The sequence below is a fragment of the Penicillium digitatum genome, chromosome 1, assembly GCF_016767815.1.
Source record: "Penicillium digitatum chromosome 1, complete sequence".
In the NCBI taxonomy this organism is placed as follows: Eukaryota; Fungi; Ascomycota; class Eurotiomycetes; order Eurotiales; family Aspergillaceae; genus Penicillium; species Penicillium digitatum.
This window is the reverse complement of record NC_089384.1, coordinates 3,874,944-3,894,985: the sequence shown is the minus strand read 5'-3', so window position 1 is coordinate 3,894,985 and position 20,042 is coordinate 3,874,944. Positions and strand designations below refer to the sequence as shown.

General features: G+C 48.2%; 7 protein-coding genes and 3 non-coding genes across 10 annotated transcripts; 4 read left to right on the top strand and 6 right to left on the bottom strand.

Moving 5' to 3' along the window:
- Positions 1–1,388: 1,388 nt before the first annotated feature.
- Positions 1,389–2,985, top strand: Pdw03_3665 (IMP-specific 5-nucleotidase; the record flags this gene model as incomplete). Its single annotated transcript, XM_014676462.2, has 7 exons — positions 1,389–1,413; positions 1,471–1,481; positions 1,535–1,555; positions 1,611–1,625; positions 1,672–1,819; positions 1,888–2,822; positions 2,896–2,985. The coding sequence occupies 7 exons, from the start codon at positions 1,389–1,391 to the stop codon at positions 2,983–2,985; spliced, it is 1,245 nt and encodes a 414-aa protein (XP_014531948.2).
- Positions 2,986–3,503: 518 nt separating this feature from the next.
- Positions 3,504–6,194, bottom strand: Pdw03_3664 (6-phosphofructokinase; the record flags this gene model as incomplete). The annotated part of the gene is made up of 4 exons (XM_014676463.1): positions 3,504–3,550; positions 3,720–4,863; positions 4,930–5,391; positions 5,454–6,194. The coding sequence occupies 4 exons, from the start codon at positions 6,192–6,194 to the stop codon at positions 3,504–3,506; spliced, it is 2,394 nt and encodes a 797-aa protein (XP_014531949.1).
- A 1,610-nt stretch (positions 6,195–7,804) lies between these two features.
- Positions 7,805–8,198, bottom strand: Pdw03_3663 (fungal specific transcription factor; the record flags this gene model as incomplete). Its single annotated transcript, XM_066100558.1, has 3 exons — positions 7,805–7,808; positions 7,861–8,029; positions 8,084–8,198. 3 exons carry the CDS (start codon positions 8,196–8,198, stop codon positions 7,805–7,807), a joined length of 288 nt encoding a protein of 95 aa, XP_065955958.1.
- A 453-nt stretch (positions 8,199–8,651) lies between these two features.
- On the top strand, positions 8,652–10,524 carry Pdw03_3662 (FAD dependent oxidoreductase; the record flags this gene model as incomplete). The annotated part of the gene is made up of 3 exons (XM_014676465.2): positions 8,652–8,743; positions 9,039–9,576; positions 9,634–10,524. The coding sequence occupies 3 exons, from the start codon at positions 8,652–8,654 to the stop codon at positions 10,522–10,524; spliced, it is 1,521 nt and encodes a 506-aa protein (XP_014531951.2).
- A 195-nt stretch (positions 10,525–10,719) lies between these two features.
- Pdw03_tRNA8 lies at positions 10,720–10,791 on the bottom strand. The gene has a single exon. It is a non-coding gene; the product is annotated as a tRNA-Ala (tRNA).
- Positions 10,792–10,880: 89 nt separating this feature from the next.
- Pdw03_3661 (Mediator of RNA polymerase II transcription subunit 17) lies at positions 10,881–12,934 on the bottom strand (the record flags this gene model as incomplete). The annotated part of the gene is made up of 3 exons (XM_014676466.1): positions 10,881–12,154; positions 12,219–12,604; positions 12,663–12,934. The coding sequence occupies 3 exons, from the start codon at positions 12,932–12,934 to the stop codon at positions 10,881–10,883; spliced, it is 1,932 nt and encodes a 643-aa protein (XP_014531952.1).
- Positions 12,935–14,311: 1,377 nt separating this feature from the next.
- On the bottom strand, positions 14,312–16,418 carry Pdw03_3660 (Glycoside hydrolase, family 1; the record flags this gene model as incomplete). The annotated part of the gene is made up of 5 exons (XM_014676467.2): positions 14,312–15,232; positions 15,295–15,435; positions 15,501–15,923; positions 15,988–16,198; positions 16,252–16,418. 5 exons carry the CDS (start codon positions 16,416–16,418, stop codon positions 14,312–14,314), a joined length of 1,863 nt encoding a protein of 620 aa, XP_014531953.2.
- A 692-nt stretch (positions 16,419–17,110) lies between these two features.
- Pdw03_tRNA51 lies at positions 17,111–17,182 on the top strand. The gene has a single exon. It is a non-coding gene; the product is annotated as a tRNA-Ala (tRNA).
- Positions 17,183–17,255: 73 nt separating this feature from the next.
- On the top strand, positions 17,256–17,327 carry Pdw03_tRNA52. Its single transcript has one exon. It is a non-coding gene; the product is annotated as a tRNA-Thr (tRNA).
- A 1,033-nt stretch (positions 17,328–18,360) lies between these two features.
- Positions 18,361–19,853, bottom strand: Pdw03_3659 (Cell wall glycosyl hydrolase Dfg5, putative; the record flags this gene model as incomplete). Its single annotated transcript, XM_066100557.1, has 3 exons — positions 18,361–18,930; positions 18,986–19,689; positions 19,745–19,853. 3 exons carry the CDS (start codon positions 19,851–19,853, stop codon positions 18,361–18,363), a joined length of 1,383 nt encoding a protein of 460 aa, XP_065955957.1.
- Positions 19,854–20,042: the final 189 nt, after the last annotated feature.

Here is a 20,042-nt window from a genome sequence, read left to right as displayed (position 1 = left end):
TGGGTTGTGATCTTTCATTTTCTATGATTTGGACATCTCTAGCATCCATTTGCTGCCCATTGGAGAAGGCTAATCCTTTTGATTAATGATTCCATCCTGATGAATACACTCTTTGGAATTACTACCAACTATCCCTAACTCTTTACTCCGACAGCTGAAATTTTGCCTTTTCTTCCCGAATTCATTTCTCCATTCCTTCAATTTGAGGAATGCCTCGTTGAAGTCGGCCCATCCAGAGGGATGATCACAATTCTCGCCTTGAGCGCAGCCTTATCTCGAGACTTCTGATCAGACCGAGCCGATCCGCCACTGGTATGAATATCCATCTCTTCCATGTCACTCAAGTACTGATCGGGCAAATCGACCCGAATCAAAACCCCCCTAGGCCGAAAAACCGTCTCATTCCACTGCGAGATATGGCGCGCAAGATATTCATCACTTGCTCCAGCCATTGACGAGATTAAATTCCGTTGTTCTTGTCGATTTCTGGTGAGACGGGCAACGAAGATCGCAGGAATAGCGCCCAAAATGCCGACCATCAGCCCGCCTACTGCCATTGTGCCCAGGCCTTTGCCAACCACAGTGGTCCACTGCCGACAAGAAAGCTTAGCCTCGTCGCAGATTACTTGTGTAAACTGCGCCCAGTGACTTTCAGAGATGCCGTAATGGGATATTTCGTCTGGATACTTGAATCCTGATGTGCAGGCTCCAGATCTGGATGGTACTTGCAGACCTCGGCTGAGAGCAGATGCAACAGCAAACCCGGGCTCATTTTGCTCCGGTAGAAGAATCATGGGATTTTTGGTCTTTTCATCGAGCAAAGAATTGAATTCCTTGGATGGGGAGTACATTGGTGGAGCATCGTCATGTTCAAGCGTGTTCATGGTTGCTGGAGTGGACTGAGTAGATACAGCTAGTATTGCTTTTGATGGAGTTTGGAGTTCGCTGTTTCTTTCTCTTCTGAAAGGGGCTTTTAAAATTCAAGGGTAGTATGATTTGTGAATGTGGAAAAGGGATCGTCATCCTAGGCAGTATTGAGGGGGTTTTCTGGGACTTAGAGTCATCGTCAAAGAGATTTTCGAATTCATGATGCCTTACATAGGCCACACAACATTTTGTGTTCGAGGCACATTTGAGGGGCCAATGACGGTTGAAGGCGTTGCAAGCAAGGGTCTAGGTCCAATCATTTCGTACAGAATAGGGCCACAAACTAGATTTCCAACAATGAATCAGACCAATTCGGCCAATTGAGGACATGCTAGATCGCCAACACTTCGTATGTGCACCTTTTATACTCCGAGCTCCGCGTGAGTCACCGGAGGGACGTGCACCAGAGCTAAACACCGCCCGAATCATCCATCTTTCTCCTTGACCTCATTCATCAAATCATGACCACGCGATATAGAGTAGAATGTACGCCATTGACCCCTCTTTTGGTTGCTTTTAGATGTCCCCGCTAATGTCTCTTAGATGCCCTCAAGGTACGGCTATCTCCGCGAGAATTTCGTGCCCCCTCACTAACTCCGCCAGATAGACCCATCGCAGGGATCAACTAGTAAGTCATCACTACTTGTCTAAAAGGATGAAAGAATCAGCCTAACAATCGATAGATCGAATGGATCAAAGTATGTCGCTTAGTCGTATCGGGTTGGTCAATTCTAATCCCTCTAGGGTCTGCTGGCCGTCCCTTTTGTCCTGCATTCCCAGCCTACCGCTATCTACAAGGAAAATGGGGAAGTGCTGAAGACAGTCGCGGCCGATACCCACCATCGCTATGCAGAGATAATGCGTGATGTAGAGAATTTGATGCTTGATCACAGTAAGTGGATTTAAAAAAAAAAAAGAAATCCGGAGAATAGGGGATAATTCCTAATCTGTCTTGCCAAGTCCAACACTACGAACGCAACGCTCCCGGCAAATCCAAATTGAATCTTCTGGTGCCATCGATCGGCACTTTTTTCACCAAATTATATCTGGAAGATGCGTTCAAGTATCAAGACCAGCAACGATTCATCAGTCGCCGCCGCTTCGTGGCCCCTTCATTCAACGATATCCGACTTATCTTGAACTCCGCCCAGGTGATAGGCCTTGTTCGCTCCAGCGATGTGGAACTAGTCACGTTCGATGGAGATGTAACACTCTATGACGACGGCGCTTGTCTCACAGCCGACAACCCAGTCATCCCCCGCATTCTGCGACTCCTCGAACAGGACCGCAAGGTCGGTATTGTGACCGCGGCAGGATACACCGACGCGCCGAAGTACTACGAGCGCCTACAGGGTCTGCTCGACGCAATGCACGACTCAACAATTCTCACTCCTGAGCAGAAACAAGGACTGATCGTTATGGGCGGCGAGAGTAACTTCTTGTTCCGCTTCGACCCGACCTCGGACGCCCGACTCGCCTACGTGCGGCGGAGCGAATGGTTGCTGGATGAGATGCAGACCTGGAGTGACGACGATATTACCGAGCTTCTGGATATTGCCGAGTCGGCGCTGCGTGCCTGTGCTGCAAATCTTAATCTCCCCGCTGCTATTCTGCGCAAGGATCGTGCGGTTGGGGTGTACCCGGTAAACGGTGTTCGAATCAGTCGTGAGCAGTTGGAAGAGACGGTTTTGGTGGTGCAAAACACGGTCCAGCGCTCGGCTGTTGGGGCACGATTGCCATTCTGTGCTTTCAACGGTGGAAATGATGTGTTTGTGGATATTGGCGACAAATCATGGGGTGTGCGCGTCTGTCAGCGCTATTTTGGTGGTATTGATCCAGCTAAAACATTGCATGTTGGCGATCAGTTTTTGTCAGCTGGAGCCAATGACTTTAAGGTGGGAAAATCATAATTCTTGAACCTCTCCTCGGCTACTGGCCAGACTAACATCTTTTTTTTTTTCTTATTAGGCCCGTCTTGCTTCCACAACTGCCTGGATTGCAAGCCCTGCTGAGACGGTGGAATTACTCGATGAGCTGGAGAAGACAATACACCCGTAGTCATTGAACTCCTCCACAACTTCGAACATTGCAGCATCTGTCCGGGTTTTAGTCTTGTGTGATTCCAGGGTTGGTGTTACGGCTGACATGCCCTCGGGTCATTCTATAGTACTGTCTTTGGGCTATCTACATCTCTACGGTAGCATACACTCATAGAATCATGGGTTAATTTGAAAGAAGTTCAAGGTTCAGATTGATGGCTCTATCTACACCGCACTTTATGTCGTAGACCAGGAGTCTTCAGAGGAGACAGAAAGCCATCAAACAAAAAAAAAATTCATCCCCAAACTCCCAGGCGTAAATGTCACGTAAACCAGCCTTGGGTCTGGAGGACTTATTGCATAGCATCGTACACAGCGTAACGGACATTCAGTACGATCGCCCTCAATATCACAGGTTAGCGGATGGCTCGCCGGCCAGTAATTGGAAGAAGCATTTAAATGTATCCCGGGAGCAAGATTGGCGTGGATTCCATCGTTGGTTGGAAAGAAGTTGAAGTCCTGGAGGTGGAAATCCTTTCAAGGGGAGCTGGGAACCGAGGGGACGGATCGGACTGTCGAAGGATCTGAAAAGTAGGAAAAAGCGATAATCGTTAACATTCGTATTAAAGAGGGCACCAGAAATGATCACTGTACGGAGGAGCCGATCCTCAAAAGAGAAAAGCGAGCAGCGACGAAACGAATTGGATAGGGGTGAACGTGCATATCAGTAGGGTCGCAGTCCGGTTTACGTACTCTCATAGCAAGACCAGGTTTCATTGGTGCTAGCGTGGGTGCGTCCAGAAAGAACATTAACGACGTCCTGCAATTCAAGCCAGAACTCAGACTTGGGGCGACGGCGCACCCAATCAGTCTCTGTGGTTTCCAGTCCAGTTTCACCGCCCATTGGGGAGAAGAGCACATGTGAGCCCTTGACACCGATCACGGCAGTGGAGAAATGGTCCGCGGCGATTTCGTCGCCGCTCTTATTGGCATATCCTTCGATGTGCTGCATGCACCTGATGGCCATACGCAAAGCACGGACACGATCCATTGGGGAAGGCTTGCCACCTTGTTGGAAGTGACCGGGAACAGCGGCACGGGACTCGAAGCGACCCTTTGCCTCTTCCTTGATTATGTCGGCGATCACCTGGGTAGTGTATGTGCCGGAGGCACATTCGTTACGCAGAATGATCTTACCTGCACGGTTAGCTCCCTTGTCGCGGATGAAGTTGTCACGCAGGAAGTCGATGTCGCGTGAGAGCATCTTGATATCAACACCCTCCTCGGGAATATACACTGCCACGGCACCCACCGCGAGGCCAGCTGTGGTCGCAATATATCCAGATTTGCCACCTTGGGTCTCAATCACGAACACTCGGCGGCGAGAAGAGGAGGCGGATTGACGGATTGCATCACAGAAGTCAATTAGGGTGTTCAAGCATGTGTCGCTGCCCAAGGAGTATTCAGTGCCCGGGACGTTGTTAGAAATGGTAGCTGGGAGCACAACGAGCGGGATCTTGAACGCATCATACTTCGCACGAGCTTGGCGCAGCTCGCTGACGGCTGTGAAAGCCTCGAAACCACCAACAACAAACAAGGCGTCGAATTTGTACAACTCAAAGCACTTGGCAGTTTTCTCCATATCAGCAGATGGAAGGCTACGGTTAGTTCCAATGTCTGAACCACCCTCGTTGACCCAGCTATCCGCCTCCAGCCAAGTGACCTCGCGGACTGAGCTGACTGGCTGGTCGTCGTGGTGACGGCACAATCCGGGGAAACCGTTATGAATGGCCAGTGGGGTATGGCCACGGGTCAGGCAGTATGCAACTGCGGCACGGGTTGCTTGGTTCATACCACCAGCTGGGGCACCGACGTGAATGATGGCGATTCGCATTCTCTATAGAACAGTAAGCATCTCAAAAGCCTGAGTAGGGGCAGACGGGTTGGGGAAGTAGGTGCATACCTTGCCCACTGGAAGAATCTTCTTTGGGTCGTCCTGGGTCGCGGTGGTCAAGTACGCGTTGTAGTACTCCTTAAATTCAGGATCGCGAAGCTTTATGGCCTCCTCAAAGTCTTTCTTGTCAATCTTTGCTGCCACATCTTTCGTTGCTTGAACTGCTTCCATCAGAGGGGTGCGCATGATCTTGTTTTCGCGGATGGTGATAACTGGTGAAGGTGACTCGGGCGACATTTCTAGCACGGCACGAACAGCCTCCACACCCTGCAGAGTTGACAGCCAGCGGTCGTACGCGCACGCCGCACCACCTCGCTGGGTATGGCCTAGAATGGTGACTCGAGTGTCCAGTCCCAGCCGATCTGTGAGAATATCCTTGATTTTTGAGCTTGAGACCTTGTTCAACTGGCGATCCTGGGCTCCCTCGGCGACAATAACGATCGTACGGCGCTTTCCGCGTTCGGTTCGGTTCTATCAAATCCCATCAGTTAGACAAAAAAGAGGACATTGAGAAACGCGGGAAGAAGTCCCACCTTGGTGATCACGGAGCACATATCATCCTCCCAACCATCCTGGGGGGGCATCTCAGGGAGGAACATCCAGTCTGCACCTGTACTGATGGCGGACATTAAGGCAAGCCATCCACAGTGTCGGCCCATCACCTCAATGACGAAACCACGCTGATGGGAGAATGCAGTATCGAAGACATCGTCGACGGCATCACAGATACGGGTCAAGGACGAATAGCAACCGATAGTGGCATCTGTTCCAGACATGTCATTGTCAATCGAACCAACCAGGCCCACAATGTTCAACACTTTGTAGGGTTCCACCTGCTGAGGTGACAACTCCCCGGAGGCAATGAGGTCTGCCAACAAGCTGGGCCACTCGGCACGGAAGACATCAGCACCAGTCAAACTACCGTCACCACCGCAGACGACTAGTGCGTCGATACCCTTCAAGACCATGTTCTTCGCAGCCTTCATACGGCCAACACGCTCACGGAATGCCAAGCTGCGGGCAGAGCCGATCAGGGTACCACCACGGGACAACCAGCCACGGACATCCTCCCAGTGTAGCTGGCGGATCATGTTGCCGCCATTGACCAGTCCTTCGTATCCTTCAAAAATGGCATAGGCTTCGCAGTCGCAATGAATTGCCATACGGACAACAGCCCGCACGGCACCGTTCATACCGGGAGCATCTCCACCAGAGGTGAGAACACCGATGCGGCGTCTCTTAGCCGGCTGAGTGGCAATCTTGATGGGCTCCATATCGAATTGAAAGCTTCGACCTGAGGTACAGGTCGGTAATCAAGGGATAAAACAAAAAGTAGTTGAGAAGAAAACAAGTCAAAAAAAAGAGAGACTGATAAGCGTTGTAAAGCTCCAGTTACAAATGGGTGGGGTGTGGAGGGGTCAAACCCAATCCGGTGAGAGAAATCGGGCAGAAGGTGGGTGCTTTGCGTCACAGACGAAACAAGTTGAAACTAGAGTAAGGTGTGGGATTTAAGAACACACGAGAATTTGAGAAATTTTATGAATTGAGCTGGACACTTCTGAAGCTGTATTTAATCTCTCGTAAATGAAAGTGGTGTGACCTTTTCTACTACCCTTCTGGTACCTGCGTTCCCTTACAACTTGACTGTTAAGACGCATGTCACCGCTTAGTCAATTTGGGTTTAGTGTAGGCGGTGAAGGGACAATGCCTGACGTCACTAGCACTGTTTGATTTGTTTGGTTTTGTTTGGCCCCGATGACATCTTCTCCCTCAAGAGCTGATTCTTGTTGTTGTCATTCTGGATCATAGTCAATCTCATCATGTTCATTCTTCTTCTGCTTCATTATGGCTTAATTTTGCAGCCAGTTGTCACCGTAAAACTAGTTACCCGTGCACCCTTGGCAAACATGGTCTGATCGGTTCATTCACACAAGCTCGGTGGATAAGAATCGCTCCAAAGGGGTGATGCCACGCGTATTGTCACACGGTTTCCCATAATGGCTCTTGTGGAACTATATTGCCTCGCTCGGAATTATCTGGCCTGTAGAAGACTGTCAGACCAGTTCCAGGACTTTTGCAGTGCCACTTGCATTTGTCCATACAGCGTCTGGTCTAGCGCCACGTTTTGACGCGAACATGCTTTGCCTACAGCACCTTGTTTAATCCTTATGCGAAGGGCTCCACGTGCCAATTTTACTCCATCTAGGGGATAATTACTTCAATGGAAGCTCTGAGCACCATAGTCACAATGCACATGATCCTACTATGGGTGGATACATGGGTAACAGCAGACCCGAGGACCAAAAAATTTTTATCGTTGGATTAGATCCCACGTGGATCAAATATCAGTTTATGCAATCATGGTGGAATGGGCTGACACTAATGCGATCAAGTCGATTTGCTCCGAGATCTCGGTATTCGGTTTCTTCGGCACCTTTCGTTCGGTATTGCCCACTTGCCGACCACATCCTGCCGAAGTCCTACAATGCCTAGTTACGTAGAAAGGGTATTGGACCGTAAAATTCGTCGATATTTACCTTCAAGTGGCAAGCTGTATTATTCTTGGCATATATTCCCGAATTACCGATCACTTTGACGACTAAATGCGATGAATTTGTCTACTCACCATATGATCGACAATCTCGTGGCAATCCGACATTATGTTGGATGCCTTGCTTCAATATCAGCCCATAGTCTGGAGCATTTCTCCTCTTCTTATTTGACCGCTTCTTATAACGGGCTTTACGATGTGGCCGTTTCTGTGAGTGAAGGTCTTCTAATTTGAATTATTTTCCAATCGTGACTGCCCTTGGGCCCATTTGTAGCCGAAGCTTTGCTACCAAATACAATTGTAAGGCCAGTGCCCTCTGGCAACAAGCGTGATTCAGCTGCTGCGCTGTCAGCTGCGAGTTCAAAATTGACGCCAAGACTGTGACTTACGCTGAGCACGAGTGGCTACCCTCTGTGGCTGGGTTTTCACACCCGCTTGTGCAGAGCTTGGGGTGTCCAATATCACCGGGGTTCTTGCAATGGAACAAAATGTTCTCGAGATCCTCGTTCTCTAGATCTGATCCCTTCAAAGCATCCTTCAGATCGGCCTCAGTGAACCCTATGATTTCTTTGATTAGCCTGGCGCAGCGACGCTTGACGGGATATAGGTTACCTTTATCTTGGAGCAGGACGTCGGAGCAATAATCAAAGCTAGGGGTGCATGTCTTCGCTGCAATACCAGTTGAGGCCAGTGCAAAAACTGTAAAAATCATGGCCGAGAGTTTCATTGTGAAGAAAATGAGATGTCCAAGGTATAACAAAAGGGGTACAATAAAAGGATGAAATTGCAAGGCAAAGAGGAAATCATTGAACTATTATATGGATTTCATTCCTCAAAATTGAATATACGCTCTGATAAAACTGGCTTTATCAGTTCCAAGCTCCTAGATAGTTCAGTTGGTGTGGAATGCTATCTGGAATGTAGTTACGCCATTTACATGCCTTAAATCCAATGGAATCACCCCAGACTTTATGTTAAACAATCTAGAAATAGGTCTCACGTACCAATTCTGAATACTGTATCGCAGAGACTTTTTAGGATTTCTTGTTTAGGTCTCCGCCTCCATAGCAATTTGATCTACCGACCGGCAAAGGCCATATTGAAAAGGAAAGAATACATTCTAAGGCTTTCAAGGGCAAGGCTTGACGCCGAAAATGCCAAACACCAATGTGCCTCAATAATGACCCTGCGCAGCGACCTTCTGAGATCTTTTAATATACCATCACAATACCCCCATGGTAGAATAGACAGGAAATCCTCGCTCTTATACGTGTACGTTGTATTGAGCCCCGGGAAATTTTAGAGCGTTTTGCAACAAGCAATCTACAAAGTTTAACAACGTAGCCTTTGTGTGCAGAGGCTATCCTTCCGGCATCGGAATACCGGAAAGAACTCACTCAATTCCCACTTGGGCAGTTCGACCCCTCTAGATAAGACAAACCCCGCACGATATCTACATCTATATAAGGAAATTTACCAGCTCCCATTTTCTTGAAGTTGGCCGATTTTCTATCACACTTGACTCTACCGCAATATTAATGGAGGATTAACATAACGTAGTCTTCAGCCTCGTTACGGCTGACCCAGGCCTACCGCGGCCCAATCCCACCGAATCATACTGGCAGCACATTCCGCATGCTCTTGCCAATGTCCAATCCTCGGAATTGCCTACTGTCCGAGATTTTGCGATCATTGGATCCGGCATCACGGGTCTATCGGTAGCTAGATCCCTCTTGGAACGCCACCCTACTGCCACAGTAACCGTTCTGGAAGCCCGGGCCCTCTGTTCGGGTGCGACTGGGCGCAATGGGGGACAGATGGCTGCGAATGCCGGAGAGCAGTATATGAATCTTGCAGAGACTCATGGGGTTGAAACGGCAGGCAATATTGTGGATTTCACATTCCGCAATTTAGAGAAGATGCAAGAATTGATAGAAGAATATGATGCCGTGGAGTTGAGCGAAATGCAACGTATGCAGAAGCTGCGAGTGTTCTTGACACAGGGGAAGTTTGATGACTTCAAGAAAAGTATCGCGCGTTTGGAAATGGATCATCCATCCAAGAAAGCGCTGTATACAATTTTGGATGCGGATGCTGTGCTCAAGGTGAGGCGTATCGCCTACACGGTCATAGGGTGTCAATCTGATGGGTTTCTTTTTTAGGAGTACGGAATTCATGGCGCATCTGGAGGAGCGCTGCTTCCTGCTGGAACAGTATGGCCATATCGTCTCGTCACCAAAGTTTTCGCAGCACTTTTGGAAAAACATTCAGGTCGCCTAACAATTGAGACATTTACACCAGTTGAATCTGTTGAGCACATTTCAACACTTGCCTCACCCGTCAAATGTACCCATCCGTATGCATTGCACACTTCTCGTGGCCCAATACGAGCACGGACTGTAGTTCATTACACCAATGGCTACAGCGGACATCTCCTTCCTCACATAAGAGGACTTGTCCATCCTTTCAAAGGCACAATGACAGTCCAAGATTCGCAGAATGCTGTGTCGAATCAAGGCACGACTGTGTCATGGGGTTTCCATTACCCTCCATCCTACGATCCAGAAACCCAACGTCTTGGATATGGGCTGTACTACCTAGGACAGAGTGCAAAGACCGGTTATTTCTACTTCGGTGGCGAGCATGCGCGGTTCGAGGAGTCGGTGTCTGCGGATGACAGTTTTGTGACCGATCACTCTGTTAAACACTTAGAAGGCGCCCTCCCGCGATTCTTTGGCAAAGACGACACATCCAATTGGCGTCTGGTCAGTTCGTGGAGTGGAATTATGGGTTACTCCTCTGACGGTCTGCCAATGGTCGGACGATTGTCACCGAAGTTGACAGGCCGGGAAGGTGATGGCGAATGGATTGCTGCAGCATTCAATGGATATGGTATGGCCAACAGCCTGATAAGTGGCGAGGCGTTGGCTTTGATGATATTGGGTGAAGATATGAGCGATTGGCTCCCAGTTGCGTATGGACTGGGCGAAAAGAGACTTCGAGAGACGATCACAGTCCCAGAGGCCGTCAAAGCACTGAGCTCGAAGTTATGAGAAATTTTTCAGACGAAATTGCATTTCAATTTAGCGTCCTTAGCCATAAGTTGTATAGGGTATTCAAATTTCTGTCTATTGTTGATTTTGCGATAGAAGACGGGTTTTTAAAAAAATTTTCCTTCGGCCCACTTCACCACGCGAGCTATCACGACTTTTTGGGTTCACGCAAAAAATGTCAGAAACAAAAAGACATGGACTCGCGGGGAATCGAACCCCGGACCACTCCCATGCTAAGGGAGTATTATACCACTAAACCACAAGCCCTGTGATTGAAGATCGGTGATCGATGATCGGCTCAAGGCGGGCTGGAGTGGAGTGTGTTCGGCCTGCTGCCAATCTGCGCTCTTTGTGGGTCACGATCGTGGTACCTGGGTGGACACATAATCCATCAAAGAAAACTGCTTGAACGATTCAGCGATAGAAGATTGTTTCCAAGTATGCGACATTGAATGGTGAGAAGGCTTTTCCCAATTCCCACGCCCGGTTCCGTCGATACAGCGCACGGTGTAGATCTCGAGAGACAATTCATGACGAGACAGAGCAATCTTCATCTTCTTTCGTTTTTCTGATTTGGAAGGGATCAGAAGTTCACCATGTTCGGGGTAAATTGCTTCCCAGGTGCCATTCGCTTTGTCCTTGTCAGACTCAGAATTAGATAAACTGTTGTTGGATGAGATAGTGAAAACAACATCAAGCATCAAGAGATGGGTGATGGCGGCTTCCACTTCTTCCCTGTGATGAAGTTTACCAGGGGACTCAAGGTCCTGGTACTTGGGCATGTTGAATGACACATCAAAGGTGGTGCCGAATGGTGGTGAGGAAAGGTTGGTGTGAATAGCGATTGAGAAAGAGCCCCGAGGTGTCAAAATTTTCCCATTGAATGTAGACAGTAAGGGGGTAAGGAACTGCCCAACGAGAGTCTCCACTGCTGGAGCAGAAGAGGTCTGTCTCCGTCTCCCTGTCGAAAAGACCCTTGAGGTGTACGCTGGAGGTTTCAAATCTGCCGATTGCAAAACACCAAAAAGGTCGTTCAGAAATGACTGAAGCCAGCGTACATGGGACATGTGCTTGATGTAAGCCAGGGCTGGCCGAATAAGGTGGTGCTCAGGAACAGATCGCATTTTCGGGGTCAAAGGCGGCGGAAGTAAAGTCCGACGGCGCAAGTTTTGACGATGGGCATACGCCAAAAGTATCCGGATCGTATGTGCCAAGCCCTCTGCAAGAGAAGTTCCTTGCTGTGAAATATCATGTTCGTGTTCTGAGGCGTCTTCATCAGTGTCAACCAAGTCCAGTAAAATCTCGATGTCATCGGAAGCAGGAATTTGAATGAGATTCTGACGCGTTGTAACGCCAAAGCTCGCGATCGCCCGGGCTTCTCGGACAAGCTCATGGAATAGCTCCTCTTCATAGACAGTATCACGCGCTTGCAGAATACGATTCTCAATCAATCCATCACTGTTGAAGGTGGAACGGGTCGGTTTAGAGATTCCCGAGAGCCGACCATCCTGTATCACTTGTACCCTGACAAAACGGGTTTTAGGGGGGATCAAGCCTTCATCCAATATTAACGCTCCATCCTCAGCTCGGCTTAAGGAAGCAAGACCACGGTCGCGAAAAACCGGCGTAGCTGCAGTTGGTTGTGGTCAGCACATGCTCCCTGCACTATCAATTGCACAAAGGTACGCGCTTACCTTCAAGGAACCCATATTGCACGCCTAGCGCTTGCTTTTCGCGTGGGAGACGGGAAAGTTTCCATCCTCTGTCCTTCACAGCCAGCACCTCATTCCAATATCGAGTCTCCGACGCGACTTCGGTTTCAAGTCTGAATGCGGCCTGTAGAAGCTTGTTTGCGGCTGCGTTGAAATTTTGGATTCGCCAGCCTCTTGACACTGCTGATACATCTTTGGTTGTAGATTCCGGCTTCGGAGGGGGGTTCACGACTTCGGAATTGAGCGAACCCAGAGGTGCGACTTGTTTGAGGAAGGCCGACATGGAGGTTTCCGCCTGACGCGGGGCCTGCTTGGAGAGCAAAAGGGAGACGAAGTCGAGGGCGAACATGGTCTCCATGTGAGCTTGCCTACAGAATTGTGAGTTATCGTGCGCAGAGGGCATGGCTTTAATACCATTAGACTTACATGGCGAACTGGGTGATCTCAGCACGCCGCTTGTACAGTTGTTCCAAACGCTCCGTCGAGTCAAGATCGGTCGCATCTTGGTCACTCTCGTCTACCTCATTCAGGCCATCTTTTTCTTCCTCCTCGAGGATCTTGTTTCGAAGAAGATCTTCATTCACTTCGCGAAAAGAGCCCCACTGATTGTTGATTTGCGCGATCTCCACGGGCAAGGTGTCCGGACGATCACGTTTCTCGGGGATGGGGCGCAAAGGCAAGGTGAACGAGTCAGCCATGGCGTCAATGCACCTAAAGATTCACCTCTCTGTGAAAATTTGCAAAACCAATGTCTTGAGAGCAAGAGGGAAGAAGAACAAGCGGACGACCTGCTCGGGACCTCAGTTCGGTGACGTAAGTCACACGTGATCGTCCCTGACAGTGAGAAAGACTACTACTTGCATGCCACATGAAGTTGACTTTTCTGTTCCAATTATATGTAAATAGCAGGAATTCTAGTGACTGGCTTGCCGTTGAAAAAGATTCACGGGGCTATAAAAGTCAATGGTGTGGGAAGTGTCGATGTCACAAAGCAATATATATACCTCTACTGACACTGGTGCTTTTTTGGCAGATGGGTTATAGCATCAATACAAGAAAATTCCCTCCAAAACACCCTAACCTACTTCTCCATAGACCAAAATTGGATACTACAACATTTTCCGACAATTTTCTGTACGGCTTTACACACAAGCATGAGGCACCACACCACGCGTTGGTAGATGCCCAATGACCTATCTACGGTCCAAGAAGTTTTTATACGACCAGAAATTGGTGGAATTAGTAGCGAAAATCCAGATGTCTACCCAGGTAATTTAAACATCAAGCAGTCGACTAGGAGGCAACTCACCTGACGTTTCATCATGTTTTCTCCGTAATCATTGCTCTTTAAACCCCCCATCCTATGCTGCTATTCGACCGTCTCTAAACACCCCCTTCGTAAAATATGACCTCGCTCGAGGGCTCAGGTTGGCACTGATCACCCGTCTAGCGATATTGCTCAAAACAGAGGTGGGGACAGTCATCACCACCACGCGCCAAGAGGATTCAGTTCGATTGAAGAAAGTTGTAAGTGCTTCATCAGGGCCAACCCAGATCGTCAATTTAAATGTCACTGATGAAACAAGTGTGAAAGATAGTGTGGCAGCAGTAGAGCGCCAGCTGCAATGGAGAGGACTCGACTATTTGGTCAACAACGCGGGGCCGAGTGACTGGTCACTTCCCAGACCAGAAGGAACGTAACTTGGATTTATTCCCAGAACATCCACTATAATACTTATTTGATAGGGACAATCTAAACAAGACTTTCAATGCCAATGTTACTGCACCACGTCTTGTATCGTGCGCTTTCCTGTCACTTTCGCGTTAAGACGAGAGGCTCCAAATGAATATGATGTCAAGGACACCCCTTGGTGATTAGACAAAGAAACGAAAGAGGGGCCGAAACTAAGAATTGGAAAGAAAGGGATTACTTTGTACCGCGCGGAGGAGACATACGTACCAATTTCCTTTCTCACTGCTACATTCGGTTGTTGTAAAAGTGCAATGCAATCTGCTCATTCCGCAAGTCTACCCTAGATTTGCCACTAGCTACCTGGCATTTGCCACGGAACACATCAATCTTTGTTCAGGTGTCGAGTTTTCACAAAATCAACCAGGTCAAAGAAGCTCTTCTTGTAGTATCGCTGCTGGGTTGTACGATTGACCGCTTGAATGCCAAATTGCTGCGCGTAGTCTCCAAATTCCCAATTGTCGACGAAACTCCAAGCAAGGGCTCCCATAACATGCACACCATCTTCATATATTGACTTGAGAATTTCAGACATGAAGGAAAGATAATAGACACTGCGTGGAGAGTCAAAAAGCTGATCAGAGAGCTCCTCCCGTTCTGCTTCTGCGTGTACCGGAAACCCAAATTCTGACACCAGAATTGGGGTTCTAAAAGTGTTCCACAGATAGAAGAGATATTCTCGTAAATGCGTCGGTGTAATATAGACGTAGGACCCAGAGCGATACCCAATGTTCCATCCGTAGATATTCTTTGTTTCTTGCTTGACGCAATATGGGAAAAGCTCATTCGAACTTGATCGATTGGCAGCGCAAGCCTTGAAGCCTTCATCGGCCGGAGAAACTACCGTAGCGGTGTACGGATCGATCCCGAAAAAGTCGGATGTGTTGTGGATGTGGTTCAGTTCGGATTTGCTCAAAGGCTTGGCTCCCGGGAGTGTTTCTAACACGGACTTTGGATATTGCTTACCCAAGAAGATTGGGTTTGCGAAGATACCCAGTTGCATTTCTTGGAAGCGATCAGCTGCCAGGACATGGCTAGAATTTTTCGGATCTTGAGGCACTCCAAAGTTATCATTGAACTTTATCCCAATTTTCCCTGTAGCCTTCAATGTATCATGATAGAAGTGATAGATCTGAGCATGTGCCTTGACAACGTGGTCCGCTCCTTTGAAATTGAATGCGTAAAGCAGGGGCTCATTGAAGGTCACCCATATTGGGACTCGGTCTGCATAATGAGAGAGCAGAATCTGGGAAGTAAACCATATCAGACTTGCGTAAGGATTGATGAGTTGGGGACTAGAAATAATACCTTTCCATAGTTGACAAAAGCGTCGACAAAAGTTTCATTCTGATAACCGCCATTGTTGTAGCCAATGTCTGGGTGTTTCGTGATATTATCGCTGGCGACAAACATCAAAGGACTGTCGAAATGAAGCATTGTAACCACTGGCTGCGATAAGCGTTAGAATCCTAGAGCTCAACGGGCATCAGCCGAGATATTTGGGAATTTTTTACCTTCATTCCTGCATCTAGCACTGTGTCAATCACGTCATTATAGTGATCAATGGCTTGTTGATTGACAGGTGTTCCTGGCAGAGCAAAGGGCAAAATCCGCGTCCAGGGAATTGTAAAGCTATAATACTCCACACCTATTGCAGCCAGTCGCTGTATATCTTGCTTATACAAGAAATAGTTTTCGTTGGTGATGTAGTCCTTTGGCTTGCTGTCGGGTTCTAATTTCTCCAACAACGAGGGCCCCCGACCATCCAACCCAATTGCACCTTCAATTTGGGCCGCACTTCCTGCAACTCCAAAGATAAAGTCTTTGGGGAAATTATAGCAGTCGGTGGGGCCAAAATAGTCGCGTGGTGGAAAGACTAGCTCACTGCTGGGCACAGGTGTGGGACTAACAGTTGTTGAGAATAATCCAGTGGTGGTCTGAGAGAGTGAGCATCGTCTCTGTTGATTTTTTTTTAAGAAGAAGTAAAAGCATACGACATACGTAGTTGTGAAGATCTGCCTGTAGCCACATCGAGGACCATGCTACTTGTCCATATGGGTCCTTCGTGTCAGTTGCGCTGATACTGGTTTGCCCTGGAACCCAACTACCCCAGGTTGAGGTTGACCAGCTAGTGGTCAAATCCTTGGCAATGTCTGTATAAGGTGGGGCATATTTCCGTGTTGTCGTCGGGGAAGGAACCGAGGTTGCATATCTCATATTTTAATTAGCAAAGGATGGTGTAAACTAGGTCAAAATATTTCTTACCGCACTGTCTCATTCAAGGTATAGGAGAATGGCTGAAAGCGGTAATCTGGGGGCACATCTGATTGTGTACATTGTGATCTAGCCGAGTAACCGGTTGTTGTCACGTATACTTCCTGTGCCTGTACAGACACAGCCAAAGCCGCAAGTGAGATGAACGGTGCTCGCATTTCTGTTGAGACGAAGGGACAGTCTTTTTGTCTCACACGTTGGAAGGGGTCCTTTTAAATAACAAAGATTCCCCCTCAAATGAGGCTTCCCCCTCAGACGCCAGTGGGTGTGCCGGCCGGCTAATTGTCGACCCATGGGAGCAGTGCTGGATGAATGGCGTCAAACTCAAATAAAGTCCGTTGCAATGCGCCCAGTGCCACCGCGTCACATAATTAACCCTTAAGGATACTGATAAGCGGGAAGAAGTAGCTAGTAAGGAGTTGTTGCAATGTCTGATTGCAGCTGCCCGGGGTAGTCCCCCGCTTCTCCACAATATGCACCTGCAGGTCCCATACGGGGAAAGCATGTCAATCCACGTATTCATTCAGACTAGTTAAACCTTAAGCCGAAGAGATTGACAGCGATTTCGCTACATTTGGCGATCACGTCATACCGAAGTGCCTATCTTGTAACTGAGGGGCTGTTAATGCTCCGTAGTGGTGTCCCCTCGGGAGGAAGGCTGGGGAGGATTGCTATCATGCGCATGTAGATCCCCAGAAGAAGTCACGGCCCGCACAATTGAGGTGATAATGAGAGTTTTGCAAGGTTTTTGGAACATTACCTTTAAATGCGTCGTTGAGAGGTAAAGAGTGTGGCACAAAGTTTAGCAAAGGCTGTTGTAGCGTTAATACGCAAATTGCTTCATCAAGTTGGGCTTGTGGTTTAGTGGTATAATACTCCCTTAGCATGGGAGTGGTCCGGGGTTCGATTCCCCGCGAGTCCATTTTTTCTTCATCTGCTGTGTTTTTGATTAGTGTCTCTATCATACACTCTCATCTCTAATGTAACACAAATAAGCTCGCATGGCTTAGTGGTAAAGCGCATGACTAGTAATCATGAGATCCTCGGTTCGACTCCGAGTGTGAGCATTTTTGGACTTTTTTTTGAGTCATTCGAGTATTTTACAGTAAATGCAGGACATTATCTGTGCGCATCACATCAAATTGAAGCCAAGTGTGTCACAGTGTGTTTACAAATTTTACCTTGTTAATGGTAGACTCAAGAAAGCTGCACAGGAACCACATGGATCAATCATTGACTTGATTCCATCTTTATCGCTCAACTTGAAGATCTTTCAAGTTAGCTCCAACGTTGACCACCACACCCACAACTTCATGTCCCGGAGATCGCACACCGAAGGCTGACATAAACGGAGACCTAGGTCTCCCTGAATCATGTGGATATCGGATGAGCACACTTCGGTGTAGTTCAGCCTGGTCAAAATATCGTCGTGAAATACACCAGAGCATCGGAGATTGTGAACATTTGAAGATTGAAAAATTTGTTATTTTTCAAATCTGATTGGAATCCTACCTGGCCGTGGCGCGGGGGCAATTCGTACCTCGACGTGGAAATCAGTGCCTTCGTTGACCACCACCCCTGCTTTACAGTGCACGGGAGTCTCGACTGAGGAATAGTCCATGACTGAGCCCGTACTTTGAAGAATTGTATTGCAAAAGTCTAGGCAACGCTCTTTCTCGATAGTCATTGTATGGAAATCATGTAAGAGGCCTCGTTGGGAATGCTGAAGTCACGCCGAGACAAGAAGCTGTGGAAATGCAAATTACTCCGTGATTGCAATGCATGCAACTCCTGTTTCTACCGATCTCAAAGTCAACCGCCTGATTTCGTCGAGGATCAAGCACATATGTATGCGCGGATTCATATCCCCGTTAATCAGCATGTCCGGTTTGCATCGTAAGGATGGGATTGACGGCCTTCGAGGAATCTGGGCAGATAGAACAGGGCAATTCAGAGCGAGATTGATATGTTGGATTCCAAAAATTATTCACAAAATGCCACTAACCAGTCTAGAAATGAATGTAAGAGAATCGGAAAGTCGTAAGAGCGACATGGGACAACAAAAAGCCAAAACAGAGTACTTGAAGAGCAAAACCAGGTTCAATCCCAAATCAGCCACCCAGTGGAACCGCCAATGCCAATCATAAACAGCACGGTCAAAATTCCTGCACCAGCCTTGTCACCTGAAGTTATGTCGTAGTCAAGACCGGGCGGAATCTTCTTTTTGGGCTTAGAACCTGCATTAGGGTTCCCTTTGCTTGTTCCACCATCATCGTTGGTGACAGGGGCTGCCACACGCGTGATCAGATTCGCTTGGATGACTTCAAGGGCAGCCATCTGCTGACCAAAGTCTTTCGTCTTGTCCCATTTTTGCTCTGTCCATCTGAGGCCACACACATTTTTATTGATACCCCCGGTGCAAGTTTTGGCAGCTGCCAGAGCAGAGGCCTTGAGACGTTTCATAATTGTGTCGTATGCGAAGGGGGCCATCTGAGCAGTTTGAGCCATCCAGCGGGACAGATATCCCTTGAAAGACCGCTGGTCGACCATGCAAGTATTGACGGTCTCACAGGCTCGTTCGTACATGACATTGGGTGGGTCCCGAGAGAAGAAAACACCGGAAGCATCAATGATCCTCTCAGTCCGCTCCTTCCATTTTGGATCTTCGGTCTGTCCAAAGTGTTAAGCAATGCTTAGAAGGTATCAACAGGTAGAGTGCACTTACCAAATTATACATGTTAGCTGCGCCAAGCAAAAACACTCCAGCGTTGTAAGTCCATTCAATCTGGTTGATTGGCTTGCACTCAGTGAGGTCACTAGCTCCATCCCAGAAGCGATACTCGGGGGTCCTGAATCCAACTTCGGTAGTCCAGTCCCAAGCCTTTTCAGCCCAGTCATGGTATGTTTGATTCTTGGTGTACTTTGCCAGACGCGAAGCAAGATTAAAGAATCCGCCAGTGGAGATAGTGTTCTTGTAATTGTAGCCATTGTTCCAGGTAAAAATTTGCCAGCGCAAGCCACCACCACACGAAGAAGTGTCCCAACGGGGAGCCTGAGTGTTGAAGACAGCCTGGGCCATTTCCAGCCATTGGGGTTGGTCTTCTGGCGGGTTTGGAAAGTTTCGTTCCGCTGCGGTCATAGCAGCAAAGCCCCAAAAAACCTGATCATCATTTCCCTCGGTTTTACTCTGGTTGGCCGGCATGAACGCTTTGTTCTCTCCCGCCTGCCAGAGCATAGCTTGCATCGTGATGTTGTTCCAAGTATCATCGCCCGTATAGAACCAGTAATCGATGAGGGCGTTGAACATTGCACCGGCCTCCCACCAGTAGTATGGATCCGGCAAATTGCCTGGATTGTCACCAGGATTCATACCAGTGTAGTAGCTCATCATGTTGGTAGCGACCTCTTTGGCTGCGTTTCTGATAGAATCTTTGACTCTCCATTATTTGTTGCTCATAGACATGCGACAGAGTATTAAACCTACCTCCATCCTCTAGATCCAGCTCTATCGCTTGCACAGTTGTAGTGCCCAGTAGAGCTGCTGCCAGCAGACCCATCCATGAACGTTGTGATGCGTAATTGAGAACACGCATGGTAACTTATGTACCGATTGGCCGTATGGCAAAAGATTATAGAAACTGCCTTCGAGCTTGGTTTGAGAAGGAACAGCTTAGTTTGAATTTTTCAGAGACGCTATCAAAGGTCGGTAGCGGCACGCCCCCAAGAACCAGTGCAGTTTTGAAGAAGAAGAGAAATCAATTGCTTGTTGACACAATCATGAG